Below are 14,222 nucleotides of genomic sequence, written 5' to 3' on the forward strand. Positions count from 1 at the left end.
GATCAGAAACTAAATCAATTTTAAGAAATTCTGTATTCTGTCCTACAGTGATGTATGGTCTACTTTTACACAAGATATGACCTGATGTACTCTTAATTAAACAAATGGTGCTGAACTAACTTCCTCTTATCCTCCAAATGTCCAGAAATGCATGCACTTCCAATTGTTCCCACTTAGCAAACTCTCCAGCAGAGCTGTCTGGAAGATGAAGGATGAAACCCCAAATGCTGCTCAGTGTTGGAGAAGTGCAGAGAACCTTTCCAGTGCTTGCAATTAAGTGTGAACAATGTAGTTACAGCTGTACCTCCCCAGGGGAATGTTTAGATCCTGGATTTGATTGAAGTGCTGTAAATTAAACAAAGCAACACCCATTTCTCTTTGCTTGGCTCTTTAATTTGAGCGTCAGCAGATGGGAGTTGGGCATCCTCAGGAGCCAAATGTTGAATTTCTTGGTTTGCATTGTCTGCTCCCTCAGTAACAGCCTCAGGTGTCAAAGGAGGAATTGGTGTCCTGAGCAATATCTCCTGCTCCTGGGAGGGACTCACCTGCATCTTCTCATCTTCTGCACATTAAACTGGAGCTTCTAAATCTGTGAGGGCAAAAACCCCAACTTTTGCCTTTTAATGGCCTGTGATTCCCAGAAATGATTTCCCATTTCTGGGAACTCTCCCTGGAATTCTCCAAGACTGTGAAATAGTTTGGATACAAGAGATCTACACACACTACAACCATTTTTCATTTGCTGTGGTGACCTGACCTTTTATTATGTAGTTTGTACCTGCAAAAAACCACCTGTGTTTTTTATAGTTTTAAGTTCACTTAATATTTTTCCTCCACATCTATGGGCAGAAAGTTAGCTGTTAAACTAGCAGAAAACATTTTCCCAGGTACAATTCCATAAAACAAGACACAAATCCTAAATTCTTACCTGTGCACCAGGTGCTGCTTCTGCTTCAGGAGAAAGTCAGTAAAAAAACCAGTAAATAAAGAAATCACCTGCTGGGTGTTGAACTGTAAGGCAGGTTTAGCATGATCCCAGCACTGAATTCTGAGCTTGGCATACACAATGCAAGGAGGAGAAGTTTTAATCAAGACCTGCTGAGTGCCAGGTCGTCTGAATTAGACAAATTAAAGCAATCTTTACACAAAGTAAACCCACCTGTGCTGTTTGGAACATGCACCCATCTGTTTTATTACCACAGAAACACTTTGCTGAAACCTGTAAGTGTGCAGCCTGTTTCTGTCAATGTTGAAAGCAGGATGCATTTCATCACCCCAGAATTCACCTTGTCCAGACAGAAGTTTAGCACAGGCTGTGTGAGATGTGCTGTGGTATCTGTTAGTCCCCATTTCTGTACAGGTTACAGAGCATACAAGGGCAGCACTGAGTTCCAGAGAAACTCCTTAATCCCAGCTCCTCCCCTTTACACTGATGGAAGGAGATTTCCACCTCTTTTTTGGCAGCTGCCTCCTGTGTGTTGTGTTATCCAGGTCACTATTTCTAATAATTTCCTTTATTTCCTTCATCTGCTGTTTTTTCACCATTTTGCCTTTTGAGGGCCTGCCACTCGTGGAGCTGGAGAATCTGGGATACCCTGAGCCTTGGAGGGTTTTAGATTTTACTGGTGATGTGACAGAGAAAAAGGGGCTGTCTTCCTTTTCTACCAACACATTTTATGTTCATGTTTCCATGAGGGATGAGATCTAAGAGGCCCATATGCAGTCCCTTCATGAACCTTTTGTCCACATTGTAGACAAAAAAAAAGGAGACACAAATGGAACATTTTCTCTTCTTCAGCAACTTTCAACATTTTTATTCCTTGCTTCAGTTCTGGTAAAGTTAGAGAGTTTTGCAACATGCTTTAGTACTGAAACAATGTGGCTTTAAATCATCCTGACCTTACAGAATTACAGTCTTCACTTGGATTCAGCGTTCTTTGCAAATACTTGGTCTGTGACAGGAAAGTGCTAAAGGAACAGGTAGGTGTCTGTTCACTGTACCAATAAAAAGGCAAGAATGTGCTGCTGTAAATACTTTTCCAGTGAAGAAGCAGGAAATGAACTGTTCAGAGCAGTGTCCTCACACTGCATCCAGCAAGACAGTGAAAGGTGAAAGCTGCTCAGGAAACATTACAGGAGATGAACCAACAACCCTGACAGTGCAGGGGGGATGACAGTGCTCTGCAAACAGGGGGAACACAACAGCAAAATCGGACTGCACAGCAGCTGTGGGCTCTCAGAGCTGCTGTTGGGAGAGGGAGCAGGGAAGGATTTGGCCAGGAAGTCATCCTGACAGCCCTGCAGGGACCTGGGAGAAATGAACACCCAGGTTTTGTTTGTACAGTCTCTGATTTGGAAAAAAACAAAAAAATATTAAAAACCTGACTAGTCCCTAAGTGAATTGATCTCTGTGTGTAAGTTGACTTTGGTTTTAAAACAATTAATTGGGTTATGTTTTCCAAGCTTATGTGTTAATAACAAATAACACAAATATTTTCCAAGGCATCTTTGGGATGAAAACTTTGGACGTGTTTTACAAAAATAACAAAAAATAAATTACTTTTTCTTTTTAAAACTAACAGCTATAAAATCCATGAACCAAACAACAAATAACATTGACATGAGATGAAATATATTACACTAAAGGCCAGTTAATTACCACAGTGGTATGAGGCTTCAAGTAAATTAGGAGGCACTTTTTGGCTGAGCAGTAGTCACTGATTCAGTGTAAAGTCCCAACTCACAAAAACACATGAAACAAAACTGCTAAAGCTTTCTAAGGTTCAAAATTCCTAAAAAAAGGGAAGAAGGGAAGGGAAGGAAAAGGAAAAGGAAAAGGAAAAGGAAAAGGAAAAGGAAAAGGAAAAGGAAAAGGAAAAGGAAAAGGATATAGAAAGGCAAAGAGCAAGAAGGCCACAGAAGGCACCCAGGTCTGCTGCTTCCCTTCCAGGACAGTTCCAACACAGTAAAGGCTTCACACAGCAGAGAGGAGCAGTAAAACTCCAGGGACATGGGAAAACAGACACGAGGGAAGGCAGCAGCAGGTCAGATGAGAGCAAGTCCAAAGTGGAACAGATTGAACTCCACTCTGATGGAAGGGAGCATTCAGTACTTGCAGAGTGCCAGGCATTAATACGTGTTGTGCTCTGTACCAGCCCACGTGGAGTGGACTGAGTGACCCCAGCACCACAATCTGGTGTTCTCAAGATCCTCAACACCTAAAAGCTAAATCTTACAGAAAAAAAAAAAAAAATGAGGTGCTGTCGTGGAGGGATTTAAGTACCAGTACATGAATAGGCTACTATGAAGTATTGCTATTAAAGTCCCTAACATAACAAAGAGGAAGACAGTAAAGGGTAACTCCAGCCATAAATTACATATTTAGAAGCACTATAAAAAGCATTATTGATATTTAATATAATTAAACACACTGATGTGCCTACATGTACTCCTGATAAGCATCCCTAATAGAAGATTGTCTTAATTCAGAGGTTAAAAAATTTAGAAGGCAGCACTTTGTGGCACAGTGTGTTTTGGGCGAGAAAAGCACAGCGCCGAGCGGTCCTTAAGAAACCCCATCACCTCAAAGAGGTACAAAGTTCTCCAGCTGGAAGACCAGATCGACAGCAGCATCCACATCGGCCACGATGTGGTCTGGCTCCACCAAGGCGGGGTCGAAGCCGAAATCCCTGTGCCCGTGGAACGCGCTCTCGGCGGCGCCGTGCCCGCCGGGCAGGGCCGGCCGGCTCTGGGGGTCGTACACCCCGGTGCAGACCAGCACGGAGCGGCAGCGGGCAGCGGGCAGCTGGCTGTCCCAGCCGGGGCAGGGCTGCTGGGGCTGGGGCAGCGGGGCAGGGGCTGTGCCCGCAGCAGCCTGGGCCTGCGGCCGGGCCCCGGGGCCGCCCCGGGCGCGCTCCTGCAGGTAGCGGTGGTACAGGTTGGCTCCGTACACGTCCGTCATCACGTTGTCCCTGCGTGAGATACAGAGCTTGAGTGGTGGCAGGCACAGACAGGCAGTGTGTGTGGTTGTGATTGCAATATGTGTGGACACCAACCATGGGATGACTGAAAATTCTAATAATACCTGAGGAAAGTAAAGCATGGAAGAAAACCCTTGAACCCATCCTTTGTTTGCAATTAACCTGGATTGATTTAGGAGCATTTGAATTACAGCATTAAGGATGTCGCTTTTTGCTTGTAGTCAGGCCTTAAAGAGTGCTGCAATAATAACCTTTTAAAGTATAATTTTAAAATATTGTATCCTTGAAACTATAGCTTTGGAATATAGATAAAGGAAATGTGCTTATCTCACTCCTTAACAAAACTGAGAAAAACAGCTTGAGAAAGGAAGATGGACATCATCTCAAGGATTTACAACTTCACCAAGGGAAACTGGACATCACTGTTGTGAGATTTATAGTCATTATAATAACAAGGGGCACCCACATCTGGGGAGCTGGACTTCACCAGATGGGATTCATCTTTATTCTTGCAGAAACTGGACCAACATCTCAGAAACTACCAACACCATCTGGGGATCCTCCTTTTTGGGACGCATCCTGAGAAAAACTAAATCACAATAGTGTATAGAATTGTGATGTAAAAATTGGAAATAGAAACTGCTGATGAGTAAAAAACTTGGAATAGAAACTGCTGAGAAAGTTATGAGTACCCCTATAAATACCTGCAAGCCCAAATCTCAGTGTGCAGTTGGAGGGAACACTTCCCCCACTGTACCCAGCGCTGTTTTGCTCATACTTTACCATAATTAATTAATAAATTGATTGCTGCTTGAATATTGGCCTAGTCAAACTTCTCATTTATAACACCTGCAAAGCAGAAGCTCGGTCAGTGCCTCAGCTGCAGCTGTCAAGGCATTTTTACAGTTTCCATCTAACAGTTCATTGTACACTTTACACCACTGTGTGTGGAATCGGGCAGGCAGGGAGAAGTCCAACCCCTCAGCTGTTTTATTGCACTGTTCTCATGAAGCATGACAGGATAAAAATGAATCCCTCTGCATATTGGGGCAAGGGGAGGGAAAAATCAAGGTATGAGCAGCCCATGAATGAGCTTGTTATATTGTCAAACATCTTGGAGATTCTGAAACAGTCTTTAATACAATGCAGCTTTATCTTTTTCTCTGAAAAGGATTCTGTGACGTGGCAGCACATGCAGTAGCATATGACCAACCTAAATGACCCCAGATAAAGTCTAGCTCTGCAGTCCCTAACTGTCCTTTGCTCAAAGGCAGTTGGTGTTACACCAACCTAACAGAATAAACACCCAGGCAAACATTTTTTGTGAGATTCACACAGCCTACTCCAGAAAAAAAACTAAATAGAAAATCAGGAGAAATCTTAGTTGCATATAAAACACCTTTTGTGCTCCTGTAGAAATTACACATAAAAAGAGCAAAGCATCATTAATCTTTAAGATTAGAAACATCATAAAAACTATACCATAGCACCAAGCAAGTTAGATGGTCTTAATGGTAGGAGAAACAAGCTGGTGAGAGCTGTGTGTTTTTCTTGGCTGGCATTTACACTGTGAGTAATTTCCTGGTGTATTTGAGGGTTTGGGGTTTCCTGCTGTGCCTGGGGGGCTCAGCACAGCTTACCCCACAGCACAGAGGGTCTGGGGTCTCCTGCTGTGCCTGGGGGGCTCAGCACAGCTTACCCCACAGCATAGAGGGTCTGGATGGGCTGCTCCCAGCTCCTCTGCAGGGCCTGGGCCCGGATCAGGTGCTCTGCATACTGGTATGTCAGCCTGCTGGGCTTGCCCATCAACGCCTCGTACTTCAGGTCTTTGCCAGTGATCTTCTTGTAAATGTTTTCCAAACAAACCATGAATGTTCCATGCCCAAACCTACAGAGACATAAATCCAAACCATGAACAGTCAGTGTCCAAATCTACAGAGATATAAAACCAAACCATGAACTTTCCATCCCCAAATCTACACAAATATAAATTTAAACCATGAATGTTCCATGCCCAAACCTACAGAGATATAAATCCGAACCATGAACAGTCAGTGTCCAAACCTATACAGATATAAATCCAAACCATGAACATTCCATCCCCAAATCTACACAGATATAAATCTAAACCATGAGCATTCTGTGTCCAAACCTACACAGATACAAATCCAAACCATGAGTGTTCCATCCCCAAACCTACAGAGATATAAATCCAAACCATGAACATTCTGTGTCCAAACCTATACAGGTATAAATGTTCCCTGCCCAAACCTACACAGATATAATACCAAATCAAATTGCATTAATCACAGATTTAAAACATCAAACGAGGCTTTTTTATTTCATTATTTTTTATTAATAAATTGTGTCCTGCAACTATCAAATTCTGCTCAGCATGCCACATTTCTGCAGCTGGTTCACTGAGAATTAAGTGCTGATTAGCTGAACAACTGACACCAAAACAAACCCACATTACTGGGATGGCACAAGAGATTTATCTAATTTTAAAATTGCTCTCTGGAGGTATCCTGGCTGCCTTACTGCAGCCTGAAGCCATCACTCATATATCTTTTCCAGTGTGCTAATTAGAGATGGCCTCTGCTTCCAAAGACTGGCATCTGAGCAGATCTTTGAGCCAGGACTGAGGCAGCAACCAAGTCACAGTAACAAGTTTCTATTTCAAATTACAGACTGAGGGGAAGGGAAGGGAAACAAACCTGTTAAAGAAGTACCTTCTATTGAAAGCAAAATCAAACAAAACCACTCTAAGAGGTCCTGGCACCTTGTCCTGCATGTTCTACTTGTTTTTCCTTGGGTTCCTTAAAGAGCTCCCTGCATTGTCCTCAGCTCAGAACCACTCACTGCTTTCAATCAGCAGGGTCAGCTCTTTACCCTACCAGGAAAAGAGAAATACCAAAGAGGGACCTAATGAAATGAAACAATGGCCTTGATAATTTTTTTCATTTTTGCCTTTGAACCGAGGCTCTGAGGCCCTCAGGAAAAAAACCCTCTCTTTCTCCATTGTTCTGGGACTGAGGAAACAAAAGGTTCAGAGCTTAAAAGCAGCTTTTCTCTTGAGAGGTGATTTCCTGGATGCAATAATGCAGCCAGGCAGCATTAGCTGAAAGTGCATTAGAGATGTTGCATCCAAAGCCAAGCCATCAAGCACTCTGTATGCAAGTGCTGACTCTGAATCCTGCCCCAAATAAACCCCCAGGATATGAATAGAGCACTCACCTTGGGGACTGTGCCTCAGCCACCCACATCAGGTCCATGTTACAGGCCAGCACAGGAAGGTGAGGGTGGCTTTCCTGCCCGTAGGGGTTGCCGGGGTAGCCGCTGGTCAGCAGCACATCGATGATCAGCTGCAGGCTGGTTTCCCACCGGACTGGCTCCCCAAAGAGCACCACAGCTGGGAGAGGCACAGAGCACTGAGGGTCTGACACCGGGCAGAAAACCCAGCCTAAGGGACTGAACAAGTCATTTCTAGCCAGGGACTGAGCAGACATTCATTTAGGGGCTTGGTAGGTCACGGGGCTTGATAGGTCACAGGCACGTCCAGTCACAGAAATCTCAGCAGTAACAAGACCCCACTGCAAAATCTACAGCTTTAGGAATTTTATTTGACAGGTGAAGTTTCTCCAGAAATCACTATATTAACTTCTAAATGGTATCTCTAAGCCTTCCATAACTTATGAGTTTCCTGTTTACGTGCAATGTTTAAATACAACACCAGAGATGTTGATTTCTTCATCTCAGAGCACAATGTGGATGTTGTTTTTAAAAATTGCTTTGGTCTCCAGCAATAATCTGACATGGATATTTTTAAATCCTAAGGTCCAGTTTCTACTTTCCTGTAGTTCAGATGAAATGACAGTGAACACAAGACCCTTCTCACACTACAGCTGCATCCTGACTACTTGTAAGAACAAGATTATTTATTTCTGAATAATGAACATCAGTTGATTCCTCATTTATGAAAGGAAAGCACCAATAACCTGTCAAAAGCAGATGAAAAGGAAAGGAGACCACATATACCCTTCAAACTTCAAAACCCAGTGGCTGAAAACTGCACACATTAAAAAAAACAGCTTTACAACACATGATACTTTCAAATGAATGACAGATGTCATTCACAAGGGAATTTTAGGATTGTCTCAGACAAGTTTTCAAAGTGCCCAACAATCTAAAAATAATTTCTGAAAATAAAATAAAATAAAATACTAAAATAAAATAAAGATATCTCATTTGTTAATGGATAAATGCAAGTTAAATAAAGATAACTGACCCTCAATCTTGGGAAGCTCCACAGCAGATGGGGACTGCAATAAGAAAAAAAAAATGAAAGTTTTCTACAAGATGAAACATTTATTTTTAACAGAATAAATTCAAGCACAGCTCCCACAGCTGCCTCCTGCCACTCCAAGAGGAAATGCACTCTATATTGGTATATTCCTGACTCAGTTCACTCAGAAACTTGTGTTTCCTCTCTGAAGTGACATCTCTGGCACAGGGACAGCAGGGACTGGGCTGTACCTGCACCTGCCTCCTGCCTCTCCTCAGCTGCTCTGGAGTTTTTTAACTCCAGTTAAAATTACTTCTGTTGTGATTTGACTTGTTTAATTAGTTGTTTTAACTACTTGTGTATAAAAGTGTGGTGTTTATTTTTCCACAGGAGTAAGAGGCCTCCAGCAGTACCAAGACATTTGAAAACCAGTTTTTGATATGTTTTACTTTAACACTTCTAATAAAGAATGCACTGTGTAACATGTAATATATTTGCCAAACAATTAAGAGTCTGCACTTCATTATTTACCCTCTGTGGTGACAAACACTTTAACAGGTTCTTGACCTTCCCCTTGGGTGAGGAGCCCAGCAAAAGGTGCCAGAGCTGAGCTGTGATTCTGTGAGCCACAGAGAAAGTCCTGATTACTTTATTTGGGGGAAATCCACTTTGTAGGCTGGCCCTGAGCATGCACAGCACACCCAGCTAGTCACTCCTGCTTTAAATCCTGCACAACTCAACTGGAACCACTGTGCCCACTGCTGACACTTCAATAGGGCTGTAAGCAGCAAAGGGAGTCCTTTGAGGCAAAATTATTTTCTTTCATTTGCAATCAAAGCAACCTCATGGGTTAGAAACAACAGCCACACAATCCTATATTCAGGGAAAAGCTTGTGTTGTCTTCCACACCTTCTGAGGCAGATTTTGCATTAGGTACCTGTACTGGATTGTGAGTTTTCCCACAGCAGCAGGCTACAAAATCAAAGGCTGGGTTAAAGAATTACTGCTGGGAGAAAAGAGTTGTTCTTGAGAATGTTGCAATAAAACAAATAAGGAAGCAGAAAAGCAAAGTCAAAACACAATGTAAGGACAGCAGCATTGGCTTGGTAGTTAAATATTGATCCCTGCTATAGGATGTCATGCAAGGAGCAAACAGAGAGGCTTGAGACAAAAATCTCACTCACCAGGACATTTGGGCTTCTGTCATGGTCAACTGCATCGAGCAGAGGGCGTTTCTCCCTCAGAGTGTCAATGGTGATGGGCTGGCAGAAGCCAAGGCTGGGGCAACCAGCTAAGGACACACAGCTGCTCACAGGGAAAGGTTTTCCAACTGCTCATTCCACCTTCACCATTTAAAGGTTTCCAGCTGACAAATTAGTTAGCAATGAAAGCAACTTCAAAGACAGATTTCCCCTCTGTGAGGCAAAAAATGATCATCTCACTGCTGGTACATGAGAGACCAAAGTTCTTCTGTTTTGTTTTCAGTCCTCTCATCTACTTCTGTCATAGCCAAACCTAATGAATTTTGAATTTAGAAATGCATTTCTAAGAGACAATACCTTCAATACCTTTTTCTCAGTTTTGTACTTCAAATAGAGCTTATGCTTAAAAGTTGTACATACATTTTTACAACTTATGATTTACACCAACTTCAATGAAAATCCCACTAAAGGAGGAAATGCAGAAGGGACTTAATGGTAACCTGAGCAAAGCTTATGTAGGAGTTAAGATTATTAAGTTACAGTTTGAAATTTTGATACCATACCATTATATGAATATAATTCAAGTTCTTTGAGCACTTGGTATAAAACCACATTCAAAACATAAATTTGGCACCATGCTATGAACTATCATTACTATTTATTACTGCATTTGTAGGGTTGAAAGATTTGATTTTCACTTCATAATAGGTTCCCCTGAACCTGAATTAGGAAAGCACTTTGACAGAAAGTTGTTGTTTTTTTTAAACTCCTTTTTTTAAAGATACTCTTGAGCAATATCAAGAAGGGGTCCTTGTCCAGATACCAGGACACATTTTTCATGATAACGCTTGAACATCCTCAGAGGACTGTGAGACATCATCACTTGATCTTGGGAAATCTGTTTGGGATTTAAAAACAAAAGGAGCCTGTTGTATTTCAGGGAAGTTGTTTATACATAGATTCCATTACCAGATGTGACAGATTCCAGGAATTACATAACAATCAGCATTTTCTCCTTTGACAAATGATATATTGATAACATGCCAGAAAAAACCACCTTACTGACAAGTTATCACACATCCCCCTTTCAGCTTCCAGCTCAATTCAACATGAACAAGCCTTTCCCTCCTGGTTTTATAAAATCACCAAATTAATTTGGAAGCAAACAGGGAAGGAGAATCAGAACTGGTTCCGACTGTGGGCCCTTTGCTAAACTGCAGCTGTGATTTAATTGTGCCAGATCACCACCTCTTTTAGCTCACATATCCCCACCCCTTCAACAGGACAGGCAGTAACCAGTAAGACTGTTATTCTGGAAAGAAGCTCCTGGGAATCACTACTTACCATCTTTCCCAAGGAACAGCTATAGCTTTACAAATGGAAAAAGCAGTGCCTTTACCAGTGAGTGTTGGACTTTTTACTCTCAGCAAAGCATTTCAGGGGGCTCAAGGGAAAAGCAGCCCTGCTGGACTGAGCAGCGTTTAACAACAGAGAGCACACGGCCCATCCAGCCTGCTGCTGCCATGAATGGGATTGAGGTGACTCACTGGAACCCCCAGCAGCTGGGACAGCTGCTCAGCCTTCTTCTGGCGCAGGCAGTTCCCCGCGTTGGTGACGAAGACCACGGGCACCAGGAACTGGCCCTGGGCGTTGACCAGCTTGCGGAAGGCGGCCCTGGCGGCGGGAATGGGCGTCCTGCCCCGCACCAGCACCCCGTCGATGTCAAAGAGGAACCCGAAGGACGGCAGCCCGCTGAGCTGGAAGGAAGGAGGGTGAAATCAAAGGGTGGATTAGTTATGCCTGTCCTTGCACATATTTAATGGGTTTACAGCAGCTACAGCCCCCTGAGAACAGAGGGAGAGCTCTAACACTGCACATCTTAATGTGCCTTATAGGCACATCCTCGTGCCAAAAACGTGTTGACACAAGGAGCACCACAACTCCCTCTGCCTTATGCATACAGACTCATGAGAGCTATTTTCCCTTACAAATAGCTCCAGACTATTTCAGAAGATAGGGAAAAATTAACTTAAACTGATGCCAAGAGGTACAAAATACATGCTGCTGTGCCAGTGAGTCACACTTGAACGGCTTAACCCCCACAGAATACTAACAAAATATGCACAAGTAAATTTTTCAGCAGTAGGCAGGTCTTGGACACAACTGTTGTACTTGGCTGCTCCCTTGCAGGGTGTTTGTAGTAAAACTGTTCTGTTCCACAAGAGTCTGATTACAGCCAAGTGACTGCTGTGCTCCTACACATGGCTTCAGTCCTAGTTTCACACAGGGCAGGCTAACTGGGAAAGGCAGCACCTCCTTGAACCAACGTGCTACTCCAGTTACTAAAATGCATCTCCCTGCCTGCCTTTGAGGCAGTGGGAGCTGGACTTGGTGAGCCCCGGCAGGAGAGTGAGGAAGGATGAGCTGGGGGGTAAGGGCAAGGTGCAGAGACAGAGAGGGGAGTGCGAGCAATGAAACTGTTACTGGATCAGGCTGGGAAAGCACGGAACAAAACCTATCATGGAAAGCTCCTCTCCCATCCGAGCCTAAAGCAGGAACCAGGAACCTTGGGATTCATGGGCAGTGATGAAAAGGGAGGGGTGAAGGGCCGAGGAACAGGACTGCAGCCATGGGAGCCGGGACAGCCTTTGCTACCGGGGCTGGCTCAGGACACGCACCGCAGTCTCCTGCGCAGGAGGAGAAGGGCACTTTGCCCACCCGAGCAGCACTTTGCTGCACATCACTTATTCACACACCGCGTTTTCCCTGCAGCCGGGCACAGCACAGGGGCAGGCACAGCTGGGAATGGGGCACAGCTCAAACAACAGCGGAAATCTGCCCCCCCAGGCAGGCCGAGTTAATAACGTCAACGCTGTAAATATATTGCATTCCCATTCATTTAAATTAGGCTGGGGTTTTGTCTTTACATGCAAGGACTCCCCCTGAAGCCTTCTCCTCTCTCCTCTGTAGAATCATCACCCTTTTAAGAACAAAACCCCCGAAGTCCTTGTCTCCACATAGCCTGCACCCGGTTTTAGGAAAGCTACATCAGAAATAACCCAACAGCTGCAGAGATGCTGCTAAAGGCTTGCTAATAAATGTACAGCAGTCTTCCCGGGCTTTGTGAATGGGTACATGAAACTGCTGAAACTACAGTGGTATTGGAATAATTTTGTAGCAGATGCGATTCTTTACGTTAATTTTGCGACATATAAATAACAGATGTATAGATAACAGATTCCAAATGGGAATTTTGCAGTGAGTAACACTAGCAGGAAGAAAAAGAAAGTATTAAAGGGGGGGAAAGCACAAAGGAAAGAACTGAACATATATATATAGGATAGATATCATGACAGATAAAGGTAATGAAGTCAACAGCTTTGTTTCCCTTTTGACCCTAAAGAAATTCTTGGTGACAGGAGTGCTGTGCCGCGCTGCACAGCCAAAGGGACAGAGCCGGCAGTGGTCGGAACGAGTTTCCCTCGTTGCTCTGTCAGACCAGAGCACACGCAACCCCAGGACGGGAGTTGCGGCCGGCAGTGCCCGGGAAATCAGTCCCGGCGTCCCGGAGAAACGAGGATGCCCCCGGGCATCCCCGGCCCGGGCACTGCGGGCGGCCCGGCTGCGCTCCGCCGCGCCCCGCGCCCGTTTCGCTTTCGCTGCGCCCCGACCCGCCCGGCCCGGGCCCCGGCCCCGCTCACCGCGCTGTGCCCGCTCCGCCCGGCCAAGGGGCCGCACATCCCGCGGGGCGCCGGGAGCCGCGGCGGGCGGGCGGCCCCGAGCAGGGCGCGGAGCGGCGGCAGCGCCCGGCGCATGGCGAGCGGAGTGCGGGGCCGGCAGCCGCCCCGCCCGGGCCGCCGTGAACTCACGGGGCAGCGTCACACGCGTCACGGGCCAACGTCAGCCCCGGGCCGGCGGAGGAGCGCCGCCACATCCTCCGCCTCTCGCGGGGGCTCCGCGCCCGGCCGGCCCCGCACCGCGCCGCTCCCCCGGGGCTCGGCCCCTCCGGCGCACCGCGGCTGGCAGCGCTGCCGGGAGCAGCCGGTACAACATCCCGACCAGGAGATAACTGCGGTTCAATTCAGTAAGAGAGCGGAAGAAACATTCTGTCTGGTTCTGCCCGGCCGAGGGATGAAGGGACTGGAACATCTCTCTTCCGAGGAAAAGCTGAGCGAGCTGGGCATGTCCAGCCTGAGAGGGAAGCCAAGAGGATGGAGCAGGCTCTGCTTGGTGGTGCCAACCATTTGGACACGAGGAAGGGGCAGGAAATGATGCCCAGGAAGAACTTCTTCCCTGTGCAGTGATTGAGCACTGGAACATTGTCCAGAGAGGATGTGGAGTTGTCTCGCTGGAGCTATCCCAGAAGTGTCTGGACAAATCCTGTGCCCTGTGCTCTGGGATGGCCCTCCTGGAGCAGGGAGGCTGGACCAGATGCCCCACAGTGGTCCTTTCCAGACTGACCCGTTCTGTGATTCATTTTTTGGGAGAAAGCCTAACATGCACAAACACCACAGTCCCTCAGCTCTGCACCCCTGCAGCTAGATTTGAAAGTGAGACAAGGAGCACAAACTGTCATTAGTTAATGGATACTCTGCAAAGCTGTCTCTGTTTATCTTGCTCATCTGCTAATGCAGATTAGGTAAATCCACTTATTTCCTAGTGCTGCCCACAAATATTCCTCAGCACCCCTGCGACTGTGAGGAGAAACTGATCCTCCAGTGACTGCACCGCACTCACCAGGACACAGAACAAGGA

At 45.5% G+C, this 14,222-nt stretch overlaps 1 protein-coding gene across 1 annotated transcript; it reads right to left on the reverse strand.

Annotated features, from left to right (window-relative positions):
• Window positions 1-1,899: 1,899 nt before the first annotated feature.
• Window positions 1,900-13,282, reverse strand: LOC311158864 (haloacid dehalogenase-like hydrolase domain-containing 5; the record flags this gene model as incomplete). Its single annotated transcript, XM_084214537.1, has 8 exons — window positions 1,900-3,971; window positions 5,680-5,868; window positions 7,218-7,392; window positions 8,269-8,302; window positions 9,450-9,543; window positions 10,253-10,365; window positions 11,015-11,224; window positions 13,169-13,282. The coding sequence occupies 8 exons, from the start codon at window positions 13,280-13,282 to the stop codon at window positions 3,584-3,586; spliced, it is 1,317 nt and encodes a 438-aa protein (XP_084070663.1). The 3' UTR covers window positions 1,900-3,583.
• Between the last annotated feature and the right edge of the window lie 940 nt (window positions 13,283-14,222).

Source organism: Fringilla coelebs (genome assembly GCF_963513975.1).
Source record: "Fringilla coelebs genome assembly, chromosome: 13".
Lineage (NCBI taxonomy): Eukaryota > Metazoa > Chordata > Aves > Passeriformes > Fringillidae > Fringilla > Fringilla coelebs.